This window comes from Callithrix jacchus, chromosome 5 (assembly GCF_049354715.1).
Source record: "Callithrix jacchus isolate 240 chromosome 5, calJac240_pri, whole genome shotgun sequence".
Classification (NCBI taxonomy): Eukaryota; Metazoa; Chordata; class Mammalia; order Primates; family Cebidae; genus Callithrix; species Callithrix jacchus.
In genome coordinates this window covers 147,228,962-147,255,877 of record NC_133506.1, presented here as the reverse complement: position 1 = coordinate 147,255,877, position 26,916 = coordinate 147,228,962, and the positions used below count along the sequence as shown (strand labels likewise).

Here is a 26,916-nt window from a genome sequence, read left to right as displayed (position 1 = left end):
TCCTTGCACGACACTTGGCAAGCAGGGTGACAGTGTCTGCTATCAGTCAAGTTCAAGGTTACAGTCTTGCTGCCTCCCCACATACCTACCCGACATTGCCTTAATCTTTGGGCAAAGATTTTGTTTTGACAAAAAGCAAATAATCATTTTATCCATTTTCTTAACTTTGAAAGGGATCTTGTAGGTAATAGGAATAAGAATTTGGAGAGGGGGCGGGCACGGTGGCTCACATTTACAATCCCAGCATTTTGGGAGGCTGGGGCAGGCAGATCACAAGGTCAAGAGATTGACACTATCCTGGCCAACATGGTGAAACCCCGTCTCTACTAAAAATACAAAAATTAGCTGGCCATGGTGGTGCGTGCCTGTAGTCCCAGCTACTTGGGAGGCTGAGGCAGGAGAATCATTTGAACCTGAGAGGCAGAGGTTGCAGTGAGCTGAGATCATTGCCATTGCACTCCAGCCTGGTGACAGAGTGAGACTCCAACTAAAAAAAAAAAAGAAGTATTTGGAGAGGGGAAACTAAAGGGCTGGAAATTGGCTTAGCTTGGTCTTGCCACTGTGCTGTATCCTTCATTCCCTTGTGAGCCTCACGGTAGGTGGTTTGTCTGAGTGGAGCTTTTTTCCCCTGGTCTACCCAGACTGCTCATCTGCAAGCATTTTGGTTTTTATCAGGAGACTTTGTGATCTTTAGCTGTTTTTAGGTGACACTCGGAAAAGCTGTATCCACTTCTCAGGTAGTCATAACTACAGTGTTGAGGTTATTCTGTCTTTGGGGAATCTGTGAGCTTTATGCCTAAGTGATTTAGTTATTATTGATTAGTACTTTCTGTGACTGTGTTATCAGTGGTTTTGAAGTAATGAAAGCTTTTGTAGAAGTCACTACTGGTCATTAATTTGACTTATGCAATTCTATGAATACCAACACATGTGAAGAAAATTTTAAAATAATATAAAAGTCGGTGGAGTATAGTGGTTCACACCTGTCTCCCCAGCACTTTGAGAGACCTAGGCAGGAGGATCACTGGAGCCCAGGAGTTCAAGACCAGCCTGGGGAATATTGCGAGACCCAGTCTCTACAAAAGATAAGAAAATTAGCTGAGGGTAGAGGCGCACACCTGTAGCCTCAGCTACTTAGGAGACTGAATCAGGAGGATAGCTTGAGCCCATGAATTTGAGGCTGCAGTGAGCTCTGACCATGCCGCTGTACTCCAACCTGGGTGACAGAGTAAGAAGCTATCTCTAAAAAAAGAAAAAAGAAATAATATAAAGTGCACACAGTGTTCTTTGTGGCTACAGAAATTGCATAAGCTCCTAAAAGAGGAACTTTTTTTTTAAGGTTAAATAGTAAAAATATACTTTTTTTACTGCTGTCATTATAAGGTCAATTGGTAGCTAAGAATCTTCCATAGAATGATTTACAGTTTATGCCAACGCAGGCTTTAGTGTATAAGACAGTGTATATGATAGTCACTGAATTCAGTCTTTGAATATTTTGTCATTTGAGTTATGATTTTCCCAATGTTTGATATTCAGTTCTTAGAGGCAATGCCCATAGATACATTAGGACTAACAACACATTCAGGAAACATGCTGTTTTCTGTGGCAGGGAATGTCTCTGCACTTAAGTTCCTCATTTGTGAAAGGGAGATAAGCAGGGTCTTACTCCTTCATCAGATAATACTTGTAAAGCACAGCTGCACTGCTTGTTAGGCACGTGTCTTGCAGAAAGAAAGAAATGAAGTCTGAAGAAATTAGGATTTGGAGTCACAAGATTTGCCTCCTTCTTTCCCTCTGCGCTTTCTTTTTCATTCCCTTCTTCTTTCCCTCCCTTCCTCCTTCCATAGAAGTTTTTCAGCACTTCTATGTCTAGGACCTGTGTTAAATGCCGTACAGTTCTGTTTCCTGCCCTCGCAGACCTCAGTGTAAGGTTACGGGTGTTGGTGGGAGAAGGTCAGACACATAGAAAGAAAATTGCAGTGGAGTTTTAGAAATAGGCACAGTGGCTGAACCTCTAACCCATACTGAGACGGTAAAGCGAAGCTTCCAAGAGAAGGTGACGCCAGAGTCACACTGGAAGAAAAGTAAGACTGGTCAGAGGAAGAAGAAGGTGAGGATGTTCCAGGTAAATAGGACAGCAAAGAAAAAGGTACAACGGTAACAAATATGTCACAGATGGAAACTATAATTTCATTCCGAGTTGTTGGGACACAATGTATAAGGTCATCAGGATTAGAGTAACTATCATTTATAAAGTTGTAATTCAGCAAATGATTTAAAGATTTTTAATGAATAGCTTTAAAAAAGAAAATTCAGTGTTGCCTGAGCATAAAGTGTAATGTGTAAGGAATACTTTAGTGATGTGTTAAGTGGTTGGACTTTATCATGTAGACCAGGAGACTCTGGATGGTTGGTCTGACGCAGTGGTTCCATGCCTATAATCCCAGCCACATGGAAGGCTAGCCTGAGCCCAGGAGTCCAAGACCAGCCTGGCCAACATAGCAAGATCCCATCTCTAATTTAAAAAAAAGAAAAGAGGCTAGGTATGGTGGCTCACACCTGTAATCCCAGCACTTTGGAAGGCCAAGGAGAGTGGATCACTTAATTACAAGAGTTTGAGACCAGCCTGGGCAACATGGCAAAACCTCGTTTCTACAAAAAATACAAAAATAGTTAGCTAGATGTGCTAACATGTGTCTGTAGTGCCAGCTACTAGGAAGGCTGAGGCAAGAGAATTGCTTGAGTCTGGGATGTGGAGGTTGCAATGAGCCAAGATCATACCACTGCACTCCAGCCTGGGTGACAGAACGAGATCCTGTGTCAAAAAAAAAAAAAAAAGTCATCTTTGGATGGATGGATTTCAGGGGGTTTGTTATATCTTCCCTGTGTGTGTGTATGTGTGTGTGTGTGTGTGTGAGCATGCTTCTTTTTAAGAGCAAGTTAACTGCTACCTTCAGATTTTCAAAGGGGTCTGTGACTCAAGAAAGGGTAGTCGTTGCTGTTGGTTCTGGAAAGCTTTAAGCAGAGGTGTGATATGCTCTGCTTTGTACTTTAGAAAGACAGTTCTGGTGTCTGTGTGGGGAATGAATATTGGGCCAACACTACGGCAGGGAAGCTGTTGGCAGTAATCCAGGCCAGAGATGACAATGAGGGCTTGAACTAGGGCGATGGTGATAGAGATGTGGAGCTGAGAATTGCTTTGAGAATTATCAAGTAGTCAAAATGTTAGCTGGGCGTGGTGGTGTGCACCCGTAAGCCCAGCTACTCTGGAGGCTAAGGCAGGGGGATTGCTTGAGCCCAGGAGGTTGAGGCTGCAGTGAGCTATGATCCTGCCACTGCACTCCAGCCTGGGTGGCAGAGCAAGACCCTATCTCAAAAAGAAAAAGTCAATATGTAAGGGTTGGCAATTTCCTGGGTGATGGGAAATGAAGAAGAGGGAGGGATCAAAAATGGCTTCTGGGCTTCTGGCTTCTGTGACACTGGAGGTTTTGCTACTGAGGAGGATTGGGGGAGAGAGAGGAGAGAGAGGTAGGAAGAGGTGGGGCTCAGGGAAGAGAAATGCGAATTAAATTTCCATTTGAGTTTAAGGTTCCTGGGGGCTACCCAGATATATAGTTATAGACACAGAAGGTATAAATTAGGAACTTATGAGCAGATATTTATATTTATTATTTTTATTATTTATTTATTTATTAATTATTATTATTATTATTTGAGACAGAGTCTCACTTTGTTGCCCAAGCTGGAGTGCAGTGGTGCAATCTCAGCTCACTGCAACCTTCACCTCCTGGTTTTAAGCGATTCTCCTGCCTCAGGCTCCCAAGTAGCTGGGACTGCAGGCGTGCTCTACCACACCAGCTAATTTTTTGTATTTTTAGTAGAGATGGGGAGGGTTTCACCATGTTGGCTAGGCTGGTCTCGAACTCCTGACCTTGTGATCCACCCACCTTGGCCTCCCAGAGTGCTGGAATTACAGGCATGAGCCACTGCGCTCAGCCTATTTTTTATTTTTATAGAGATGAGGTCTTGCTGTGTTGCCCAGGCTGGTCTTGAATGCCTGAGCTCAAGCAGTCCTCCCACCTTGGCTTCCCAAGATGCTGAGATTAAAGGCATGAGCCACTGCACCCAGCCTCACGAGCAGATAGACAGTAGTCAAAATTATGAGAATTTACAGAGAGAGAACATTGAATGAATGAGTTCAGAAAATGAAACCTTAGAGTTACCCAGTCTACTGCCCTCATTTACCAGAGGAAGAAAATGGGGCCCAAAAGAGGATAAATGTGTTGCTCAAATGCAGTTATCAAAGCTGAGAACTTTCAAAAGGGGGACTTGGAGCTCTGGTCTCCAACTCTTTGCCTCACAGAAGACAACTTGAAAATGAAGTGTCTTAACATCCTCTGGTTTGTTTCATAATGTGTACATTTACAGCTCTTTAAAGTTTTAGGTTAATGTCAGTGTTTTTTCTGACTTACCCCCATCCCAGTACTGTCCCTTCAAAGTACACCACTCTGAGAGCTCTTCTTCAATTCCAGAGTTGTCCTCAGAATGTGTTTGGAACTGGATTCTGGGAATTTCCATTAAGGTTTTAGAATGAATTTTTGGAAAGAACCTTAGTATTGATGGTGGCAAATTTCCTTTGGCTTTTCTTTTTTTTTGAGACAGGTCTCACCTGCCACCTATCTTACTTTGTCACCCAGGCTGAAGTACAGTGGCATGATCATGGCTCACTGCGGGCTTGACTTCCGGACTTCAGTGATCCTCCCACCTCAGCCCCCTGAGTAGCTGAGACCACAGGTGTGTACCACCACACCGGGCTAATTTTTGTATTTTTGGTAGAGATGCGGTTTTGTCATGTTGCCCAGGCTGGTCTCAAACTCCTGAGCTCAAGTGATCCTCCTGTCTCAGACTCCCAAAGTGCTGGGATTACAAGTGTGAGCCACCAGGCCTGACCAGCTTTTTAAAAAGTCGGGTTTATTGAGCTACAATTTTCATACAGTAAATTTCATTCTCTTTAGTATGCAGTTTTATGAGTTTAAGAAACAAATACAGTCATAGAACTGCCACCGCTATCAAGATATAGACATTTCCATTCCCCTCAGAAGTTCCCTCATGGTGAGGGGGCAGTGGGGCTCATGCCTGTAATCCCAGCACTTTGGGAGGCCAAGGCCAGAGGATCACTTGAGGTCAGCAGTTCGAGACCAGCCTGGCCAACATAGTGAAAACCCATCTTTACTTTAAAAAAAAAAAAAAAATGCAAAATTAGCTGGGCATGGTGGCAGACTCCTGTAATCCCAGCTACTCAGGAGGCTGAGGCAGGAGAACTGCTTGAACCCAGGAGAGAGGAATTATAGTGAGCCAAGATGGCACCACTGCACTCCAGCCTGGATGACACAGCAAGACTCCATCTCAAAAAAAAAAAAAAAAGTTCTGTCATGCCGTTTTATAGTCAACCCTGATCCCTACCCCACCCAGTAAGCTCTCTTCTTCTTTCATCATTTTCCCTCAATAGAATGTCATGTCAGTGGAATCTTATGACAGTAGCCTTTGAGCGTGTTTATTTCACATAGTGGAATTATCAGATTTATCTGTGTTATGTATATCAGTAGTTTTTTCTTTCTGCTGCTGAGTAGTATCCTATGGTATGGTTAGGCTCAGTTTGTTTATCCATTAACCAGCTGACTGGTCATTTGTTTGCTTCCAGTTTTTGGCAATGATGAATAAAACAGCTAAAATATTTGAATACAGGTCTTTGTGTGAACATAGGTTTCATTTCTTTTGGGTGAATACCTCAGAGTGATATTGTATGGCTGTACTGCATGCTAAGTGAATGTTTAACTTCATGAGAAACTGCCGAACTGTTTTTCAAAGTGATTGTATCATTTGTCATTTACCCCAACAACGTGTGAGAATTGTGTTTGCTCAAGGTCATCGTCAGCAGGTGGTATTGTCAGTGTTTTGGTATTTGTTTTCAACCATTCTAATAGGGGTGTAGCAATGTGTTACTGTGGCTTAAATTTGCATTTCCCTAATAACTAACGGTGTTAAGCATCTTTTCGTGTGTTTAATTGTCATCTTATATTTCGTTTGAAGTGTCTCCTAAAATCTTTTGCCCATTTTTAAAATTGGATTGTTTGTTTTATTATTATTAGGGCTCTTTGGGTATTATGGATACAAGTCTTTTTTCACACACATATCATCCAAATGTTTTCTCCAGTCTGTGGATTGTCTTTTCTTATTTTTTTTCTTTTTCTTTTTTCTTTTTTTTTTTTTGAGATAGGGTTTCGCTCTGTCGTCCAGGCTAGAGTGCACTGCACTCTAAGTCTTGGCTCACTGCAACCTGCACCTCCTGGGTTCAAGCAATTTTCCTGCCTCAACCTCCTGAGTAGCAGGGATTATAGGCGTGTGGCATCATGTGCAGCTAATTTTTGTGTTTTTAGTAGAGACAAGTTTTCACCATGTTGGCCAGGCTGGTCTCGAACTCCTGACCTCCAGTGATCCACCCGTCTTGGTCTCCCAAAATGCTGGGATTACAGGTGTGAGCCACTGCGCCTGGTTGTCTTTTCATTTTTTAAGAATGTTTTCTAGGCCTGGTGCTGTGGTTAACACCTGTAACGCCAACATTTTGGGAGACTGAGGTAGGTGGATCACTTGAGGTTAGGAGTTCAAGACCAGCCTGGCCAACATGGTGAAATCCCGTCTCTATTAAAAATACAAAAAATTCGGCCGGGCGTGGTGGCTCACGCTTATAAACCCAGCACTTTGGGAGGCCGAGGCAGGTGGATCACGAGGTCAAGAGATCGAGACCATCCTGGTCAACAAGGTGAAACCCTGTCTCTACTAAAAAATAGCTGGGCATGGTGGCGCGAGCCTGTTGTCCCAGCTACTCGGGAGGCTGAGGCAGGAGAATTGCTTGAACCCAGGAGACGGAGGTTGCGGTGAGCCGAGATTGTGCCATTGCACTCCAGCCTGGGTAACAAGAGCAAAACTTCATCTCAAAAAAAAAAAAAAATACAAAAAACTAGCTGGGTGTAGTGGTGGGTGCTTTTAATCCAAGCTACTCAGAAGGCTGAGGCAGGAGAATCGCCTGAATGTGGGAGGCGGAGGTTGCAGTGAACCAGGATGGTGACATTGTACTCAGGCAACATAGTGAGACTCCATCTCAAAAAAAAAATGTTTTCTGGCCTGGTGCAGTGGCTCACGTCTGTAATACCAGCACTTTGGGAGGCCAAGGCAGGAAGATCACCTGAGGTCAGGAGTTTGAGACCAGCCTGGCTAACATGGTGAAAACCTGCCTCTATGAAAAATATAAAAATTAACCAGGCATGGTGGTGTGCACCTGTTATTCCAGCTACTCAGGACGCTGAGGCATGAGAATTGCTTGAACCTGGCAGGCCAAGGTTACAGTAAGCCAAGACTGTGCCACTGCACTCCAGCCTGGGCGACAGAGTGAGACTCCATCTCAAAAAAAAAAAAAAGAGAATGTTTTCTGAGGAGCAAAAGTTTTTCATTTTGGTGAAGTCCATTAACGGAAAAAAATTAACTCTAGACGGAACACTGCTCTGATCCCACCTAACCCAGCTTAAATGCAAGACATGAAAGAACAAAGTGTTTACTATAAATTTAATTGTATCCCAGAAAAAAGTTCAAGACTATTCAACAGAAGACAGAAACATCTGGCGCCAGGTAAAATTCACAATGTTTGACACCCAATTATAAACTTACTAGACAAACAAAGAATAAGAAAAATTTAACTCATAATAAGGAGAAAAATCAGTCACTCAAAGGGACCCAGAAATGACACCAAATGTGGAATTAGTAGGCAAGAAAGTTAAAACGGTGATTGTAACCGTATTCTATGTATTTCTGAATGAGTAAAGTTGTGCAGATTAAGCAGAGACTTACATAGTAAATATAACAAATTATCCAAATTGAACTTCTAAGGATGAAAACTCAACTACATTGGAGAGGATTAGTAACAGATTAAACGTCTCAGGAGAAAAGATTAGTGGACTTGGAGGCGTAGCAATAGAAACTATACAAAATGAACAGAGAAAAAAGACCAAATAACATGAACAGAGAATTAGGGAGATGCAGAACTGCAGGCAGTCAGATAGACATGTAATTAGAGTCCCTAAAGTAGAGAATGGGGGAAAGGAAGATGACAGAAAAGATATTTGGAAAATAATGGGGGAAAATTGTCAAAATCGGATAAAAATGATAAACCTATAGGTTCAGGAAGCCCAGTGAAACTCAAGCACCTGACTTGTGAAGACTGCAAAAGGCCCATTATAATGAAATTTGTTAAAGTCAGAGACTAAGAGAAAATCTTAAAAGCATCCAGGGAGAAAAGATACATTCATATGGCAGACTTCTTGTCATGAATGAGGTAAGTCTCAAGAGAGTGAAGAAACACCGCATCTTTTAAGAACTGCAGAATGGACCAGGTGCGGTGACTCACGCCTGTAAACCTAGCACTTTGGGAGGCTGAGGAGGGTGAATCACGAGGTCAGGAGTTTGAGACCAGCCTGGCCAACATGGTGAAACCCCATCTCTACTGAAAATACAGAAAATTAGCTGGGTGTAGTGGTGGGCGCCTCTAATTCCAGCTACTTGGGAGGCTGAGGCAGGAGAATCACTTGAGCCCGGGAGGTTGAGGTTGCACTGAGCAGAGATCACACCACTGCACTCCAGCCCTGGTGACAGAGTGAAACTTCATCTCAAAAACAAAACAAAACAAAAACAACTGAAGAATGCCTGGGGAGGCTGAGGCACAAGGATTTCTTGAAGCCAGGCGTTCAAGACCAGCCTGGGCAACATAGCAAGACATTGTCTCTACAAAATAAATAAATAAATAAATAAATAAAAGAATTAGCCAGGCATGGTGGTGTGACCTTGCAGTCAAAGCAGAGGCTGAGGTGGGAGGATTGTTAAAAGCCGGGAGTTCAAGGCTGCAGTGAGCTTGATCATGCCACCACACTTCAACCTGGGTAACAGAGCAAAACTAATAATATAAATTTGTAGTTCTCTATTTTTAAAAAAAAATTCTCAAAAATGAAGAGAAACAAATGGTTTTTCAGATGTACAAAAACTGAAAGAAACAGTCACTACCAGACTGGCACAATAGAACTGTTAAAGAAAGTTCTTGAGACAGCTGGGCAGGGTGGTTCATGCCTCCAATCCCAGCACTTTGGGAGGCTGAGGTGGGCGGATCCCTTGAGGTTAGGAGTTCAAGACCAGCCTGGCCAATATGGTGGAACCCCATCTCTACTAAAAATACAAAAATTAGCTGGATTTAATGGTGCAAGCTTGTAATCCCAATTACTTGGGAGGCTGAGGCAGGAATATTGCTTGAACCTGGGAGGCAGAGGTTGAAGTGAGCAGAGATTTCGCCATTGCACTTCAGCGTAGGCAACAAAGCAAACTCCTCAAACACACACACACACACACACACACACACACACACACGTTCTTCAGACATAAGGAAAATAATACGAAATGAAAATCTGGGCCGGGCGTGGTGGCTTATGCCTGTAATCCAAGCACTTTGGAGGCCAAGGCAGGCGGATTACCTGAGGTCGGAAGTTCAAGACCAGCCTGACAAACATGGTGAGACCCGTCTTATTTAAAAAAAAAAAAAATCTGGATTCACACAAAGGAACAGAAAATAGTGGGAATGATAACTACTTGAGTAAGTACAGACTTTTTCCTTATTGTTTAAATCCCTTTAAAAGACAATTGACTATTTTATTTTATTTTATTTTTGAGATGGAGTTTCACTCTCATTGCCCAGGCTGGAGTGCGATGGCAGGATCTTGACTCACTGCAACCCCTGCCTCCTAGGTTCAAGCGATTCTCCTGCCTCAGCCTCCTGAGCTGGGATTACAGGCATGTGCCACCATGCCCGGCTAATTTTTTGTATTCTTAGTAAAGACAGAGTTACTCCATGTTGGTCAGGCTGGTCTTGAACTCCCGACCCTAGATATTCTGCCTGCCTTGGCCTCCCAAAATGCTGGGATTACAGGTGTAAGCCACCATACCCGGCCGACAATTGACTGTTTAAAGCAATAATAATAATAATGTCTTGTAGGGTTTATAACTTACATAGAAGTACAGTGCATGTCAGCAATACCGCAAAGCCTGACAGCAATACCACAAATGAAATGGAAATATGCCAGTATAAGGTTCTTGTATTAGCTATGAATTAACATTTAACATCAGTTAAAGGTAGACTGTGTTATGGTAAACATGTATACTATGAACCTTAAAGCAACTACTAAAACAAAACAAAGCATTATAGGTAATAATCCACAACAGGAAATAAAGTGGAATAATTTTAAAAAGAGCTCAGTTATTCCCAAAGGAGGCAGAAAAAAGAGAACAAGGGAATGAAAACAGATGAGACAAATGGAAAACAAAGAACAATACAGTAGATTTAAATCTAATCATGTCAATACTTTCTGTAAATTAAAATGATGTAAATATCATAATTAAAAGGCAGAAGTTTCAGATTTGGCCAAAGAAAAAAAGTAAGACCCAACTGTATGCATCCTAAATGAAACCAGTCCTGGATGTGTTTTTTAAGTTTAATTTTTTATTTAAAGAAGGGGTCTTGCCACGTTGCCCAGACTGGTCTCAGACTCCTGGCTCAAGTGGTCTGCCCATGTTGGCCTCCCAAAGCGCTGGATTACAGGTGTGAGCCACCATGTCCAGCTCTAGTCCTGAATATGAAGACACAAATAGGTTAAAAGCAAATGAATGGGGGAAAAAATCCCATTCTAACACTAATCGAAAGAGAGCCAGAGAGTTAATAATAATGCTAAACAAAGTACATTTCAGAGAAAAGAATATTGTTAAGACAAAGAGCCATTTCATAATGCTATAAGGCTTGATTCATCAAAAGGACATAAAAATCCTAAACATGTATGCATCTCATAACAGAACTTGCAAATACATGGGGCAAAATCTGATTGAACTGCAAGGAGAAATCAACAAATACACAATTATATCCAAAGTATATGACACTTCTCTTTCAATAATTGATAGAACAAGGACGAAGAAATAAGTAGGTTATTGAAGACTTGAACAGCATTGTCAAGCAACAGACCTAATCACATTTACGGAACATTCCACTTAATGATAGTCACAATAGTCAAATGCACATCTTTTTTCTTTCCTTTTCTTTTTTTTTTTTTTGAGACAGAGTCTCACTCTGTTGCCCAGGCTGGAGTGCAGTGGCTCAATCTTTTCTCACTATAACCCCCTCTCCTGGGCTCAAGCGATTCTTCTGCCTCAGCCTCCCGAGTAGCTGGGACTATATGCATACACCACTATGCTCCGCTAATCTTTTGTATTTTTGATAGAAACAGGGCTTCACTATGTTGGCCAGGCTGGTCCTGAACTCCTGATCTCAGGTCATCCACCCATCTCAGCCTCCCAAAGTGCTGGGATTACAGGTGTGAGCTACCGACCTGGCCTGCACATCTTTTCAAGTGCACACTTACGAAGGTATATTCTGAACCATAAAACAAGTTTCAGTAAATTTTTAAAGATTCAAGACATACAAAGCTTGTCTTCTGACTACAGTGGCACTAAATTAAAATTTCAGCCTGGGCAACATGACAAAACCCCATCTCTGCAAAAATAGGAAAAATAATTAGCCAGGTTCATGGCCTTTGCCTGTACTCCCAGCTACTCAGGAGGCTGAGGTGAGAGGATCACCTGAGCCCAGGGAATTTGAGATGGCAGTGTGCTGTGATCACACCACTGCTGTCCACCCTGGGTGATGAGTGAGACTCAAAACAAAAAACAAACAAACCAAATTAATGCATGCAGGACATTTTTGTAAAATAAATAAATACAATTAATTAATTAAAATTAATAACAGAAAGAGGCCATTTCAGTAGCTTGTGCCTATAATCCCAGCATTTTTGGAGGCTGAAGTGGGAAGATCACTTGAGGCCAAGAGTTCTAGACCAGCCTGGGTAACATAGCAAGACTTCATCTCTCAAAAAAACAAAAACAAAAAACAAGTAGTGAGGCATGGTGGCCTATGGCTGTAGGCCTTGCTAGTTGGGAGGCTGACCTGGGAGGATCATTTGAGCCCAAGGGTTCAAGTCCAGCCAAGGTAACACAGCAAAACACCATTTCTTTAAAAAAAAAAAGAAGAAGAAAAAGTAAGCAAAAGCAAGGAAAGACAGTAATAATCATCAGAGTGAAAAATAAAATAAAAAGAAAAGAGAGAAAAAAATTAGAGAAAATTGGTGCAACTAAAAACAATAAAAGATCAATAAAATTAGTAAACCTCTAGCCAAACTGATCAGAAAAAAAGAGAAGACACAAATTGCCAATATCAGGAGTGAACGTAGTATTACTATATAATCTACAGATATTAAAAGGTTAATATGGAAATATTACTAACAACTTTATACCTATAATTTGACAACTTTGATTAATGGAAAAAATTTAAAAGACGTACTACGAATGCTCATTCAAGAATAATTGATAGCCTAAGTAATGCTATAATAAAGCAATTGGAGCAGATGACTCTCACTGGGAAATCCACCGAACATTTAAAGAAGAAATAAAACCAATTCTATAGAGACTCTTCCAGAAAACTGAAGAGGTGACACTTCTCAACTCATTCTATGAAGCCAGCATTACTCTAATACCAAAACCAGAAGAAGCTTAAAAGAAGAGTATAGATCAGTAACTGCTATGATGTAAACGTAACAATCCTTAGTAATATTTTAACAAATTGAATTCAATGATATATAAAGAAGATAATAGATGATGTCCAGCTGACGCTTATTCCAGGAATGCAAGTGTGGTTAACATTTGAAAATCAATCAATATATTTACAGACTAAAAAGGAAATTATTACTAAAGAAAAAAATAAGAACAAAACAAAATCTATCTGATCATCTCAACATATACAGGCAAAACATTTGACAAAGTTCAACATCCATTACTGATAAAAACATCTTAGCAAACTAGGCATAGAAGTGATTCAGCTGGGCATGTGGTGGATCATGCCTGTAATCCCAGCACTTTGAGAGGCTGAGGTGTAAAGGATTGCCTGAGCTCAGGAGATCAAGACCAGGCTGGGGAACATGGCAAAACCTTGTCTTTACAAAAAATACAAAAATTAGCTGGGCATCGTGGCTCCTGCCTGTAGTCCCAGCTACTTGGGTGGGTGAGGTTGGAGAATCCCTTGAGCATGGGAGGTGGAGGTTGCAGTGAGCCAAGTTCACACCACAGCACTCCAGCCTAGGTGACACAGTGAGACCATGTCTAAAAAAAAAAAAAGATCCTCCTGGAGTGGGCAGCAGAAATAATAAAAATAAGAATAAAAAATAAAAGGCAGGGCACAGTGGCTCATGCCTATAATTCCAGTGATTTGCGGGATGGGGCTGGGGGATTGCTTGAGGACTGGTGTTTGAGACCAGCCTTGGCAATATAGCAAGACCCCATCTCTACAAAAATTTAAACAATTTTTAAAAAAATTAGCTGAGTGTGGTGGCATGTGCCCATAGTCCTAGGTACTTGAGCAGCTTAGGTGGGAAAACTGTTTGAGCCCAGGAGTTCAGAGTTGGAGTGAGCTATGATAATCCCACGGCACTCAAGCTTGGGTGACAGAGCAAGACCTTGCCTGTAAGAATCAAAGTAGGCCAGGCGTGGTGGTCATGCCTGTAATTCTAGTCCTTTGGGAGGGCGAGGTAGGCAGATCATCTGAGGTCAGGAATTCAAGACCAACCTGGCCAACATGGTGAAACCATGTCTCTATTAAACATTAGCCGGGCATGGTGGCAGGTGCCTGAAATCCCAGCTACTTGGAGGCTAAGGCATGAGAATCACTTGAACCCAGGAGGCAGGGGTTGCAGTGAACCTATATCGCACCACTGCACTCCAGCCTGGGTGACAGAGCAAGACTATCTGAAAAAAAAAATCATAAAAGAGAAAAGAACTTATCTTCCTCAAACTATAATTAAGAGTATCTGTGAAAATCCAATAGCTAACATTATACTTAATAGTAAAATAACAAATATTTTTCCTAGGATCAGAAACAAGATAAGGATATCTACTCTCACTTTTTAAATTCAGCTTTATGCTGGAGATTCTAGCCAATGTATTAAGACAAGAAAAAAAAATGAAAGGCATCCAGATTGAAAAGGATGATGTAAAACTCTTTATTTGCAGACAACCTGATAACTTGTGTAGAAAATTCTATAGAACCTGCAAAAAGTCACTACAACTAATAAGTGAGTTCTGTTAAGTTTGCAGGATGTGGAAAAAAATTGTCTTTCTGTATCCTAGCAACTAACAATCAAATTGAAGGGAAAAAAACCAAAATAGTGTCCGAAAACATCAAACAGGGAGAAAGAGGGACAAGATCCATACTGAAAACTATAAAACGTTGGTAAGAGAAATTAAATAAGATCCAATTAAAAGGAATGATATGCCATGTTTATGTATTAGAAAACTCAATATTGTTATAATGTCTGTTTTGCCCAAATTGATCTAGCAATTCAATGAAATTCCTTTTAAAATCCCTGTAGACTTTTTTGCAGAAATTGACAAACTGATTCTAAAATTCATATGGAAATGCAACAGAGCTAGAATATCTGATACAACTCCAAAGAAGAACAAAATTAGAGAATTTATAGTAGATTCCAAGGCTTATTATAAAACAGTAGCAACCAAGACAATGGGGAATTGGCCTCCAGGTAGACAAACAGATTAATGGAACAGTACAGCAATTAGCGATCTAGAAATTGACCAAAAATATACGGTCAATTTATTTTTTATAAAGTTGTAAAGGTAATTCAATGGAGAAATCAGTCTTTCAACAAATGGTACTGGAACAATGGCATATTCATATGCAAAACTTTGATCCATATGTCATGAAGTATGAAAAGTTAACTCAAAATAGATTATAGACCTAAATGTAAAACACAAAACTATATGACTTCTAGGAGAAAACCTTTCTGATTTGAGATTAGGTGAAGATTTTTTTAGATACAAGGCCAAAAGCATGATCCATAAAAGAAAAATTGATAAAATTGGACATCTTCAAGATTAAAAATTTCTGATCTTCTAAAAACAAGCCACAGACTGGCAGAAAATATTTGGCAATTACATAAGTGACAAAGGACTTATATCCAGAATATATATAATTTTAAACTCTCAAAACTCAATAATACAACGTTTCAGTTAGGAGGAATAAGTTCTGGATATCTCTTGTACAGCATGATGACTGTAGCTGTTAATAATGTTGATAAGTCCGGGTGTGGTGACTCACGCCTGTAATCCAAGCACTTTGGAGGCCAAGGCGGGCAGATGACCTGAGGTCGGGAGTTCAAGACCAGCCTGACCAACATGGTGAAACCCCATCTTTAAAAAAAAAAAAAATGCTGATATAGTTTGGATATTTTTTGCTCCAAATCTCATGTTGAAATTTGACCCCTAATGTTTTATTTATTTAGTTAGTTTTTGAGGCAGAGCCTCTCTCTCTCTCACTCAGGCTGGAGTGCAGTGGTACGATCTCCACTAACTGCAGCCTCCACCTCCTGTGCTCAAGTGATTCTGGTGCCTCAGCCTCCCAAGTAGCTAGGATTGCAGGCATGTACCACAATGCCCAGCTAATTTTTGTATTTTTAGTAGAGATGGGGTTTCAACATGTTGGACGGGCTGGTCTCAAACTCCTGACCTCAGGTAATTTATCCTCTCTGTCTTGTGCTCCCAAGTGCTAGGATTACAGGCATGAGCCACCACACCCAGCCAGATCCCTAACGTTTTAGATGGAGCCTAGTGGGAGTTGTTTGGGTCCTGGAGGTGGACCCCTCATGAATGACTTGATGTCATCCTGTGGGAAAGAGTGAGTTCTCATTCTATTAGTTCCTACAAGACCTGACTGTGAAAACAAGCCTGGCATTCGCCTTTTCTCTCTTCCTCCCTTTCTCACCATGCGATGTCTGCTCCCCTTTGACTTCTGTCACGAGTGGAAGTGATACGGTTTTTCTGTGTCCCCACCCAAATCTCAACTTGAATTGTATCCTCCAGAATTCCCATGTGTTGTGCGAAGGACCTAGGGGGAGGTAATTGAATCATGGGGCTGGTCTTTCCCATGTTATTCTCATGATAGTGAATAAGTCTCACAAAATCTGATGGGTTTATCAGGAGTTTTCGCTTTTACTTCTTCCTCGTTTTTCTCTTGTAAGAAGAGAAAAACCACCTCCATGTAAGAAGTACCTTTTGCCTCCCACCATGATTCTGAAATCTCCCCAGCCATGTGGAACTATAGGTCCAATTAAGCCTCTTTTTCTTCCCAGTCTTGGGTATATTTTTATTAGCAGTGTGAAAACGAACTAATACAGTAAAGTGGTACCAGTAGAATGGGGTGTTGCTGAAAAGATATCTGAAAATGTGGAAGCGACTTTGGAACTGGGTAACAGGCAGAAGTTGGAACAGTTTGGAGGATTCAGAAGAAGATAGAAAATGTGGGAAAGTTTTGGAACCTCCTAGAGACTTGTTGAATGGCTTTGACAAAAATGCTGATAGTGATATGAACAATAATGAACAATAAGGTCCAGGCTGAGGTGGTCTCCGATGGAGATGAGAAACTTGTTGAGAACTGGAGCAAAGGTGACAACTCTTGTTATGTTTTAGCAGAGACTGGCAGCATTTTGCCTCTGCTCTAGAGATTTGTGGAGCTCAGAACTTGAGAAAGATGATTTAGGGTATCTGGCAGAAGAAATTTCTAAGCAGCAAAGCATTCAAGAGATGACTTGGGGACTGGGTGCAGTGGCTCACGCCTATAATCCCAGCACTTTGGGAGGCCCAGGCGGGTGGATCACGAGGTCAAGAGATCGAGACTATCCTGGTCAACATGGTGAAACCCCATCTCTACTAAAAATACAAAAATTAGCTGGGCATGGTGGTGCGTGCCTGTAATCCCAGCTACTCAGGGGGCTGAGGCAGGAGAATTGCCTGAACTCAGGAGGCGGAGGTTGCGGTGAGCCGAGATCCCGCCATTGCACTCCAGCCTGGGTAACAAGAGCGAAACTCCGTCTCAAAAAAAAAAAAGAGATGACTTGGGTACTTTTAAAGGCATTAAGTTTTATAAGGGAAGCAGAGCATAAAAGTTGGGAAAATTTACAGCCTGACTAAGCAATAGAAAAGAAAAACCCCTTTTTGGGGGGAAAATTCAAGCTGCTGCAGAAATCTGCATAAGTTGCAAGGAGTCTAATGTTAATCTCCGAGACCATGGGGAAAATGTCTCCAGAACATGTAAAAGACCTTCACAGCAGCCCCTCCCATCACAAACTGGAGAGAAACCCCGGAGAAAAGAGTGGTTTCGTAGGCTGAGCCCAGGGTCTCTATGCTGTGTGCAGCCTAGGGACTTGGTGCCCTGTGTCCTAGCAGTTCCAGCCATGGCTGAAAGATGCCAATGTACAGCTCAGGCCATGGCTTCAGAGGGTTGAAGCCCAGAGTCTTGGCAGCTTCCACGTGGTGTTGAGCCTGTGGGTACCCAGAAGTCGGGAACTGAGGTTTGGGAACCTCTGCCTAGATTTCAGAAGACGTAAGGAAATGCCTGCATGCACAGGCAAAAGTTTGCTGCAGGGGTGGGGCCCCCATGAAGAACCCCTGCTATGGCAGTGCGTAGGGGAAATGTGGGGTCAGAGCCCCCACACGGAGTTCCTCCTGGGACAGTTCCTACTGGAGCTGTGAGAGGAGGGCCACTGTCTTCCAGACTTCAGAAAGGTCATTCCACCGACAGCTTGCACCGTGTACCTAGAAAAGCTGCAGACACTCAATGCCAGCCCATGAAAGCAGCCAGGAGGGAGGCTGTACCCTGCAAAGCCACACGGGCAGAGCTGTCCAAGACCATCAGAACCCATCTTGTATCAGCATGACCTGGATGTGAGACCTGGAGTCAAAATCATTCTGGAGCTTCAAATTTGACTGCCCCACTGGATTTCAGACTTGCATGGGCCTTGTAACCCCTTTGTTTTGGCCAGTTTCTCCTATTGGAATGGCTGTATTTACCCAATGCCTGTATCACCATTGTATCTAGGAAGTAACTAACTTGCTTTTGATTTTACAGGCTTATAGGCGGAAGGGACTTGCTCATCTCAGATACGACTTTGGACTGTGGGCTTTGGGGTTAATGCTGACATGAGTTAAGACTTTGGGGTTCTGTTGGGAAGGCATGATTGGTTTTGAAATGTGAGGGCATGAGATTTGGAGGGGCCACTGGCAGAATGATATGGTTTGGCTGTGTCCCCTCTCAAATCTCAACTTCAATTGTATCTCCCAGAATTCCCATGTGTTGTGGGAGGGACCCGGGGGAGGTAATTGAATCATAGGGGCTGGACTTTCCTGTGCAATTCTTGTGATAGTGAATAAGTCTCACAAGATCTGATGTGTTTATCAGGGGTTCCGCTTTTGCATCTTTCTAATTTTTCTCTTGCTGCCACCGTGTAAGAAGTAGCTTTCACCTCCCACCATGATTGAGGCCTCCCCAGCCATGTGGAGCTGTAAGTCCAATTAAACCTCTTTTTCTTCCCAGAGTTGGGTATGTTTTTATTAGCAGGGTGAAAACAGACTAAAATATGAAGTTCCTGAGTTCCTCATCAGAAGAAGATGCCAGCATCATGCTTCTCACACGTATGACAGAACTGTGAGCCAAATAGCTGGTTGCGGTGGCTCACGCCTGTAATCCCAGCACTTTGGGAGGCCAAGGCGGGTGGATCACGAGGTCAAGAGATCGAGACCATCCTGGTCAACATGGTGAAACCTCGTCTCTACTAAAAATACAAAAATTAGCTGGGCATGGTGGCTCATGCCTGTAGTCCCAGCTACTCGGGAGGCTGGGGCAGGAGAATTGCTTGAACCCGGGAGGCGAAGGTTGCGGTGAGCCGAGATTGCGCCACTGCACTCCAGCCTGGCGCCTGGTGACAGAGCAACACTCTGTCTCAGAAAAAAAAAAAAAAAAAAAAGGAACCGGTCTTTTTTCCTTTCCCTCTCTCCCTCCCTCCCTCCCTCCCTCCCTCCCTCCCTCCCTCCCTCCCTCCCTCCCTCCCTCCCTTCCTTCCTTCCTTCCTCTCACACTGTCACCCAGAGACAGGATCTCACTCTGTCACCCAAGCTGCAGTGTAGTGGCATTATCACAGCTCACTGCAGCCTTGACCTCCCCAGGCTGAGGTGATCCTCCCACCTCAGCCTCCTGAGAAGCTGGGCCTACAGATACATGCTACCACGCCTGGCTAATTTTTGTATTTTTTGTAGAGACAGAGTTTCACTGTGTTGTCTCAGCAGGTCTCGAACTCTTGGGCTCAAGCAGTCTCCCACCTTGCCCTCCCAAAGTGCTGGGATTACAGTCCTCACTCATGCTACAAACACTGCCTTCTCTCTCCCTTCTGGAGCAGGATGCCTTTTCTCCTCCTGCCTTTGGACATTAGACTGTGGTTCTTTGACTGCTGGACTCTGTCACTTGCACCAAGAGCCCACTGGGAGCCCTCAGGCCTTTGGCCTCAGACTGGGGGTGGCATTGTTGGCTCCCTTGGTTTTGAGGCTTTTGGGTGTGTACTGAGCCACATTACTGGCTTTTCTCATTCCCTGGCTTGCAGACAGCCTGTCCTGGGACTTCGCCTTTGTAATTATATGAGCCAATTCTCTCTAATAAATTCCCTTTCATACATATATGAAATATATGTATCCTATTGTTTCTGTCCCTCTGGAGAAGGCAAATGTATTATATAAGATGAAATAAAATAAACATCAACATTTGATTATATTTTGTAATATATTTCCTCTTTTTGGGGCCATTGTAGGTACTCATTGTTTGTTAATTGCATGGATGGATGAATAAATAAATAAATGTCAAAATGCTCATAGTTTTAAAATGCATTGTTTATGAGAAAGTTGCTAAGAGAGGCCAGGTGCAGGGGCTCATGCCTATAATCCTAGCACTTTGGGAGGCTAAGGCGGGTGGATCACGAGGTCAGGAGTTTGAGACATGCCTGGTCAACATGGTGAAACCCCATTTCTACTAAAAATACAAAAAATTAGCCTAGTATGGTGGTGCATGCCTGTAATCCCAGCTACCCGGGAGGCTGAGGCAGGAGGATCACTGGAGCCTGGGAGGCAGAGGTTGCAGTCAGCCAAGATGGCCCCACTGCACTCCAGCCTGGGTGACAGAATGAGGCAACGTCTCAAAAATAAATAAATAAATAAATAAATAAAAAGAGAATAGCTAAGAGAGTAGATTTTAGATGTCTCAGTATAAGAAAATAAGTACATGAAGTGATGCATCCATTTTCTTTTTTGAGACGGAGTTTCACTCTTGTTGCCCAGGCTGGAGTGCAATGGCACGATCTCAGCTCACTGCAGCCTCCACCTCCCAGGTTCAAGCGATTCTCCTGTCTAAGCCTCTTGAGTAGCTGGGACTACATACAGGCTTGCACTACTACGTCTGGCTAATTTTTGTGTTTATAGTATAGATGGGGTTTCACCATGTTGGCCAGGCTAGTCTTGAACTCCTGATCTCAAGTGATCTGCCTGCCTTGGCCTCCCAGAGTGCTGAGAGTACAGGTGTAAACCACTGCAACCAGCCTTGTGATGCATCTATTTTTTATTGGTACACAATATTTTACATATTTATGGGGTGCATATGATGTTTTGTGACATGCATAGAATGTGTAAGCACCAACTCAGAGTATTTGAGGTATCATCACTTTGAATATTTATCATTTCTATGTGTTGGGAATATTTCAAGTCCTCTTTTCTAACTACTTTGAAATATATATACCACTAGGTGCGGTGGCATGTGCCTGTAGTCGCAGCTACTCAGGAGGCTGAGTTGGGAGGATTGCTTGAGCCCAGGAGTTCTGGGCTGTACTGTGCTATGCTGATCGGGCGTCCACAGTAAGTTCGGCATCCATCTGGTGACCTCCTGGGAGTGGGGGACCACTAGGTTGCCTAAGGAGGGGTGAACCAGCCCAGATCAGAAACAGAGGAGGTCAAAACTCCCATGCTGATCAGTAATGGGATCATGCCTGTGAATAGCCACTGCATTCCAACCTGGGCAACATAGTGAGACCCCATCTCAGAAAAAGAAAGAAAAATACATACCTTCTTGTTTACAAATGGCCAACAAATATATGAAAAAATGCTCAACATCACTAATCAGTAGGGCAATTGAAATCAAAACCACAATGATGTATATGTTAATTAGCTTGATTTAATCATTCCACAATGTATATATTTATTAAAACATTACATTTTACTCCGTGAGTATATATTTTTGTGAATTATAAAATAATAATTTTTAAATGATTTGATTTGGACAAAAGCTATGAACAGATATACCACCAAAGGAGTTATGGAATGTCATGGCATCATCTAAATGGATGTTCAGTGTTCATTAGTCAGGAGGAAAATGCAAATTAAAACCACAAAGAGGGCTGGGTGCAGTGGCTCATGCCTGTAATCCCAGCACTTTGGGAGGTCAAGATGGGCAGATGATTTAAGTCCAGGAGTTCAAGACCAGCCTGGGCAAAAAAAACAAAAATTAAATTAACCAAGTATGGTGGTAGGCACAGGTTGTCTCAGCTACTCAGGAAGCTAAGGTGGGAGGATGGCTTGAGCCCAGGCGGTTGAGGCTGCCATTATACTCCAACCTGAGTGACAGAGTGAGACCCTGTCTCAGAAAATAAAAAACAAAAATAAATAAAACTGCAATGAGATACAAAACCCTTATTAGAAAGGCCAAAATTTTTAAGTCTCATCATACCAAGTGTTAGCAAGGTATGATGCAACTGGAATTCCATACACTGTGAATGGAAATATAAAAGCTCTAACATCTTTGGAAAATAGTTGGACACTTTCTTAAAAAGTTACAGGTACACCTACCATATAACCTAGGCATTCAACTCCTTATTATTTACCCAAGAGAAATGAAAGTGTATATCCATATTAAGATTTTTATATAAATAGTAGCTTTATCAGTAAGAGCAAAAGTGGAAACAGCCCATGTCTGTCCACAGATGAATAGATTAAAACATTGTGTTTATATCTATACAACAGATTACTACTCGGAAATTCATGAATGAACTACTGATATCTACTACAGTATAGACAAATATTAAAAAAATGCAGAGTGAAAGAGGCCAGACCACCCATCCTAGAAAAAAACAGTTCATACTGTGTGATTCCATTTGTGTGAAATTTTAGAAAATGCAGACTAGTCTATAGTGAACAGAAAACAGATCAGAGGTGGCTTGGGTGTAGGGGAATGGGGTTGGTAGGAGGGCGTGATATCAAATCTTTATGAGGAAACCTGGGAGTGATGGATAAGTTTGCTTTCTTTAAAAAAAAAAAAAAATGTTTTTCTGTTTTAGAGACAGGGTCTGGCTCTTTTTGCCCAGGCTGGAATGCAGAGGCGTGATCATAGCTCACTGCAGCTTCAAACTCCTGGCTTTAAGCTATCCTCCCACCTCAGCCTCCCAAGTAGCTGAGACTACAGGCTCGTGCCACCACACTTTAATTAGTTTTAAAAACTAATTTTTGTATAGATTGGGTTTCACTCTGTCTCTCAGCCTGGCCTCTAAGTCCTGGTCTCAAGTGATCCTCCCAACTTGGTTTCCCAAAGTGCTGGGTTACAGACGTGAGCACCATGCGCAGCCTTAAATTCACTATTCTGATTATGGTGATGGTTTTATAGATAAGTTTAAATTTACTAAACTGTATACGTTTTGTTTTTTAGATGGAGTCTTACTCTGTTGCCAGGCTGGAGTGCAGTGGCACCATCTCGGCTCACTGCAACCTCCGCCTCTTGGGTTCAAGGGATTCTCTTGCCTCAGCCTCCTGAATAGCTGGGACTACAGGCGTGCACCACCATGCCCAGCTAATTTTTGTATTTTAGTAGAGATCGGGTTTCACCATGGCCAGGATGGTCTTGATCTCTTGACCTCGTGATCCGCCCGCCTTGGCCTCCCAAAGTGCTGGGATTACAGGTGTGAGCCACTGCACCCGGCCACTACATTGTATGCTTTTAATGTGCACAATTTATTATAAGCTAGTTATACTTATAAAATAATTTTTAATTACTTTTTTAAAGATGCGAGAAAAAAACATTAAAGAATAGAACAGGAAAAGTTCTTACTTTCTGAGACTGTCTCAGATTACGAGGTTACAAAGATGGGTAAACACATATATTACCTCTTGTCACGATCTACAGACCACTCAGGTGACAGTAAAAAACTCCTTTTTTTTTTTTAAGAGATGAAGTCTCACTCTGTCACCCAGAGACTGGATTGCAATGGTGCAATCACATCTCACTGCAGCCTCAACATCCCATGCCTGAGCGATCCTCTCCTACCTCAGCCTTCTGAGTAGCTGGGACTACAGGAGCATACCACTATGCCCAGTTAATTAAAAAAAAAAATTTTGGAGAACGATCCAAGATGGCCGATCGCTAACATCCCGGGATTGCAGCTCTCAGGGAAGGCGCGGAGAACTAGAGGACGCCACACTTTCAGACAAAGTCTGGTCGCTCACGAAGCAGAAGATCCCCCAGTGGTGGAAACACACGAGTCGCCAGCGCGACTCTGGTGGTCGGCGCAGCGGTTCCGCCAGCACCTCGATGCGGCAGCTGGGCGCAGAGTAAACAGGACCGGTTCCCCTTCTGACCGAGGTTTGGAGCCCGGGGAAGGCAGAGTCGCCTACTACGGAAACAAGAAGGAAGCCCGACAGGAGAATCCTGGGCAGAAAAGCACCATCAGTTTTAACGCCGCTGCTCTGGCCCTGGGAACTAACAACCTGGACGCCCACTCAAGAGACCTAATTTGAAAGTTGGTAATTTCAAAGACGACAGGAGGATACATTTACAATGACGGGAAGAAACCACCGTAAAAAAGCTGAGAATACTCAAAATCAGAACGCCTCTCCCTCTAAAGATGATCACAGCTCCACATCAACAATGGAACAGGCTTGATGGAGAACGAGCGCATCCCAATAACAGAATCACTCTTCAAGGAATGGATAATAACAAACTTCGGTGAGTTAAAAGAACATGTTGTAGCCCAACATAAAGAAACTAGGAACTTTGAAAAAAGATTTGATGAAATCCTATTGAGAATAGACAACTTAGAGAGGAGTATGAGTGAATTAATGGAACTGAAGAATACAATACAGGAACTCGGAGAAGTATGCACAGGTTTAAACACTCGAATTGTTCAAGCAGAAGAAGGGATATCAGAGGTCAAAGTCCAACTTAATGAAATAAAACATGAAGAAAAGATTAGAGAAAAAAGGATAAAAAGGAATGAGCAAAGTCTCCAAGAAATGTGGGACTATGTGAAAAGACCAAATTTACGTTTGATAGGTGTACCTGAATGCGACAGAGAGAATGAATCCAAGCTGGAAAATACCCTTCAGGATATTATTCAGGAAAATTTTCCTAAACTAGCAAAGCAGGTCAACATTCAACCCCAGGTAATACAGAGAACACCACAAAGATATTCCTCAAGAAGAGCAACCCCAAGGCACATAATCGTTAGATTCACCAGGGTTGAAACGAAGGAGAAGATACTAAGGGCAGCCAGAGAGAAAGGTCAGATTACCCACAAAGGCAAGCCTATCAGACTTACAGCAGATCTCTCGGCAGAAACTCTACAGGCCAGAAGAGAGTGGGGGCCAATATTCAACATCCTCAAAGAACAGAACCTTCAGCCCAGAATTTCATATCCAGCCAAACTAAGCTTCACAACTGAAGGAAAAATAAAATCTTTTATGAACAAGCAAGAACTCAGAGATTTTATTACCACCAGGCCTGCTTTACAAGAGCTTCTGAAAGAAGCATTACACACAGAAAGAAACAACCAGTATTAGCCTTTCTAAAAATACACCAAAAAGTAAAGAGCACCAACATAAAGAAGAATTTACACCAACAAATGGATAAAACAGCCAGTCAACATCAAGTGGCAGTAACCCTAAATTTAAATTGACTGAATTCCCAATCAAAAGACACAGCCAAAACCCAACGGCATGTTACATCCAGACCTGTTTCACATGCAAGGATACACAAAGACTCAAAACAAAGGGATGGAGAAAGATTTACCAACCAAATGGAGAGCAAAAATAAATAATAAATAAATAAAAAGCAGGAGTTGCAATTCTTGTATCGGATAAAATAGATTTTAAAGCAACAAAGATATAGTGGTAAAAGGATCAATGCAACAACAAGAGCTAACGATCCTAACACCCAGATAGGAGACTTAGATTCAATGAGACAGAAAATTAATAAGGATATCAAGGACTCGAACTCAGATCCAGAACAAGTAAACTTAATAAATATTTATAGAACTCTCCACTTCAAATACACAAAATATACATTCTTGTCAATACCACATCACACCTACCCATAAGTTTAAATGAAACATTGATTGGCCATTATTAATACCCAATTTTTTTCAAAATAAAGCAATATTTCCATTTACTCTCCCTCTTTCTCTTCCTCTTTCTTCCTCTCCTTTACTTATTATTTTTTTTTTCTTTCCTTCTCTCAAAAAAAAAGAAATCAACTTGTAAACCTCTAGATCCAGGTCGGCAATGTCTCTTTCATTGCTTGATTTCCTTTCTTCCCTTCCCTCCCTCCCTCCCTCCCTCCCCGCTTCCTCCCTTCCTTCCTTCCTTCATCCCTTCCTTCCTCCCTACCGTCCTTATTCCCTTCCTTCCTGCCTTCCTCCCCACCCCCCCAAAAAAAAAAAAAAAATTTAGAGACACGATTTTACTGGATTTCCTAGTCTGGTCTCAAACTCCTGGCCTCAAGCAATCCGCCCACCTCAGCCTCCCAAAGTGCTTGGATTACAGACATGAGCCACCACACCCAGCCAAAAAATACTTTTAAAGAGATAAGCAAATTTGTTAAGAGAATAGATCCTGGCTGGGTACAGTGGTTCACACCTGTAATCCCAGCACTTTGGGTGGCCAAAGTGAAAAGAATATCATGTATACAAATAATCATGTCCTCAGTCAAACTAGCCTTTTTTTATTTTTTAATTTTCGTTTTTATTTTTTGAGAAGAGTTTCGCTCTTGTTGCCCAGGCTGGAGTGCAATGGCATGATCTCTGCTCACTGCAACCTCTGCCTCCTGGGTTCAGGCGATTCTCCTGCCTCAGCCTCCTGAGTAGCTGGGATTACAGGCATGCACCACCATGCCTGGCTAATTTTGTATTTTTATTAGCGACGAGGTTTCGCCATGTTGGCCAGGCTGTTCTCGAACTCCTGACCTAAGGTGATCTGCCTGCCTCAGCCTCCCAAAGTGATGGGATTACAGGTGTGAGCCACCACACTCAGCCAAACTAGCCTCATTTCAAAAGCTTAAGAGCCACATGTAGTCAGTGACTACACACAGGTATAGAACATTTCTATCACGCAGTCTGTTTATTGGACAGCCCTGCTCTAAGTACCTCCTGATTTAAAGTAGACTAAACTTGCATAAAATCGAATTTCCTACATACTTTCATAGTGGCCAATTTCCCCTGATTACGTTTTGTTTTGTTGTTTGGTTGTAAGGTAAATACATGTTTTCTTTTAAGGTGTGCAGGTATCAATATTATCATTTTTATTTTGTTTTACAGTTGTTTTCTCTGCAATGATATTTGGGACTATTACAAATCAAGATCTGCCTGTGATCAAGTGTGTTTTAATCAATCATAAGAACAATGATTCATCAGTGGGGAAGTCATCATCATATCCCATGGTAAAGTAACATTAAAATTATACCTTTAGCTGCTTTTCCCTAGAGACCATAATTTGTAAGTTATTGAAGTCCACCATGGCTCAATGGGCTTCTCTTTATGTATTTAAGTGTATAATGTCCTCACACCTGGTACCGATAGAGCATCTATACTC

At 42.2% G+C, this 26,916-nt stretch overlaps 1 protein-coding gene across 6 annotated transcripts in view; it reads left to right on the top strand.

The window, feature by feature from the left end:
* The window catches only part of FLT3 (fms related receptor tyrosine kinase 3), a 150,275-nt gene that overhangs the window by 41,314 nt on the left and 82,045 nt on the right, over positions 1-26,916 (top strand). For 5 of the 6 annotated variants that reach the window (XR_008481780.2, XM_054256730.2, XM_035302422.3 and 2 more), the window contains one exon: positions 26,643-26,764. Coding sequence is in view for 5 of the 6 variants with exons in the window: in XM_054256730.2 (XP_054112705.1) it covers positions 26,643-26,764 (122 nt within the window). In the remaining variant the exon portion in view is untranslated. Of the gene's footprint in view, positions 1-20,815; positions 20,926-26,642; positions 26,765-26,916 lie in introns of all 6 variants that reach the window. The other variant, XM_035302424.3, reaches the window with a different exon arrangement.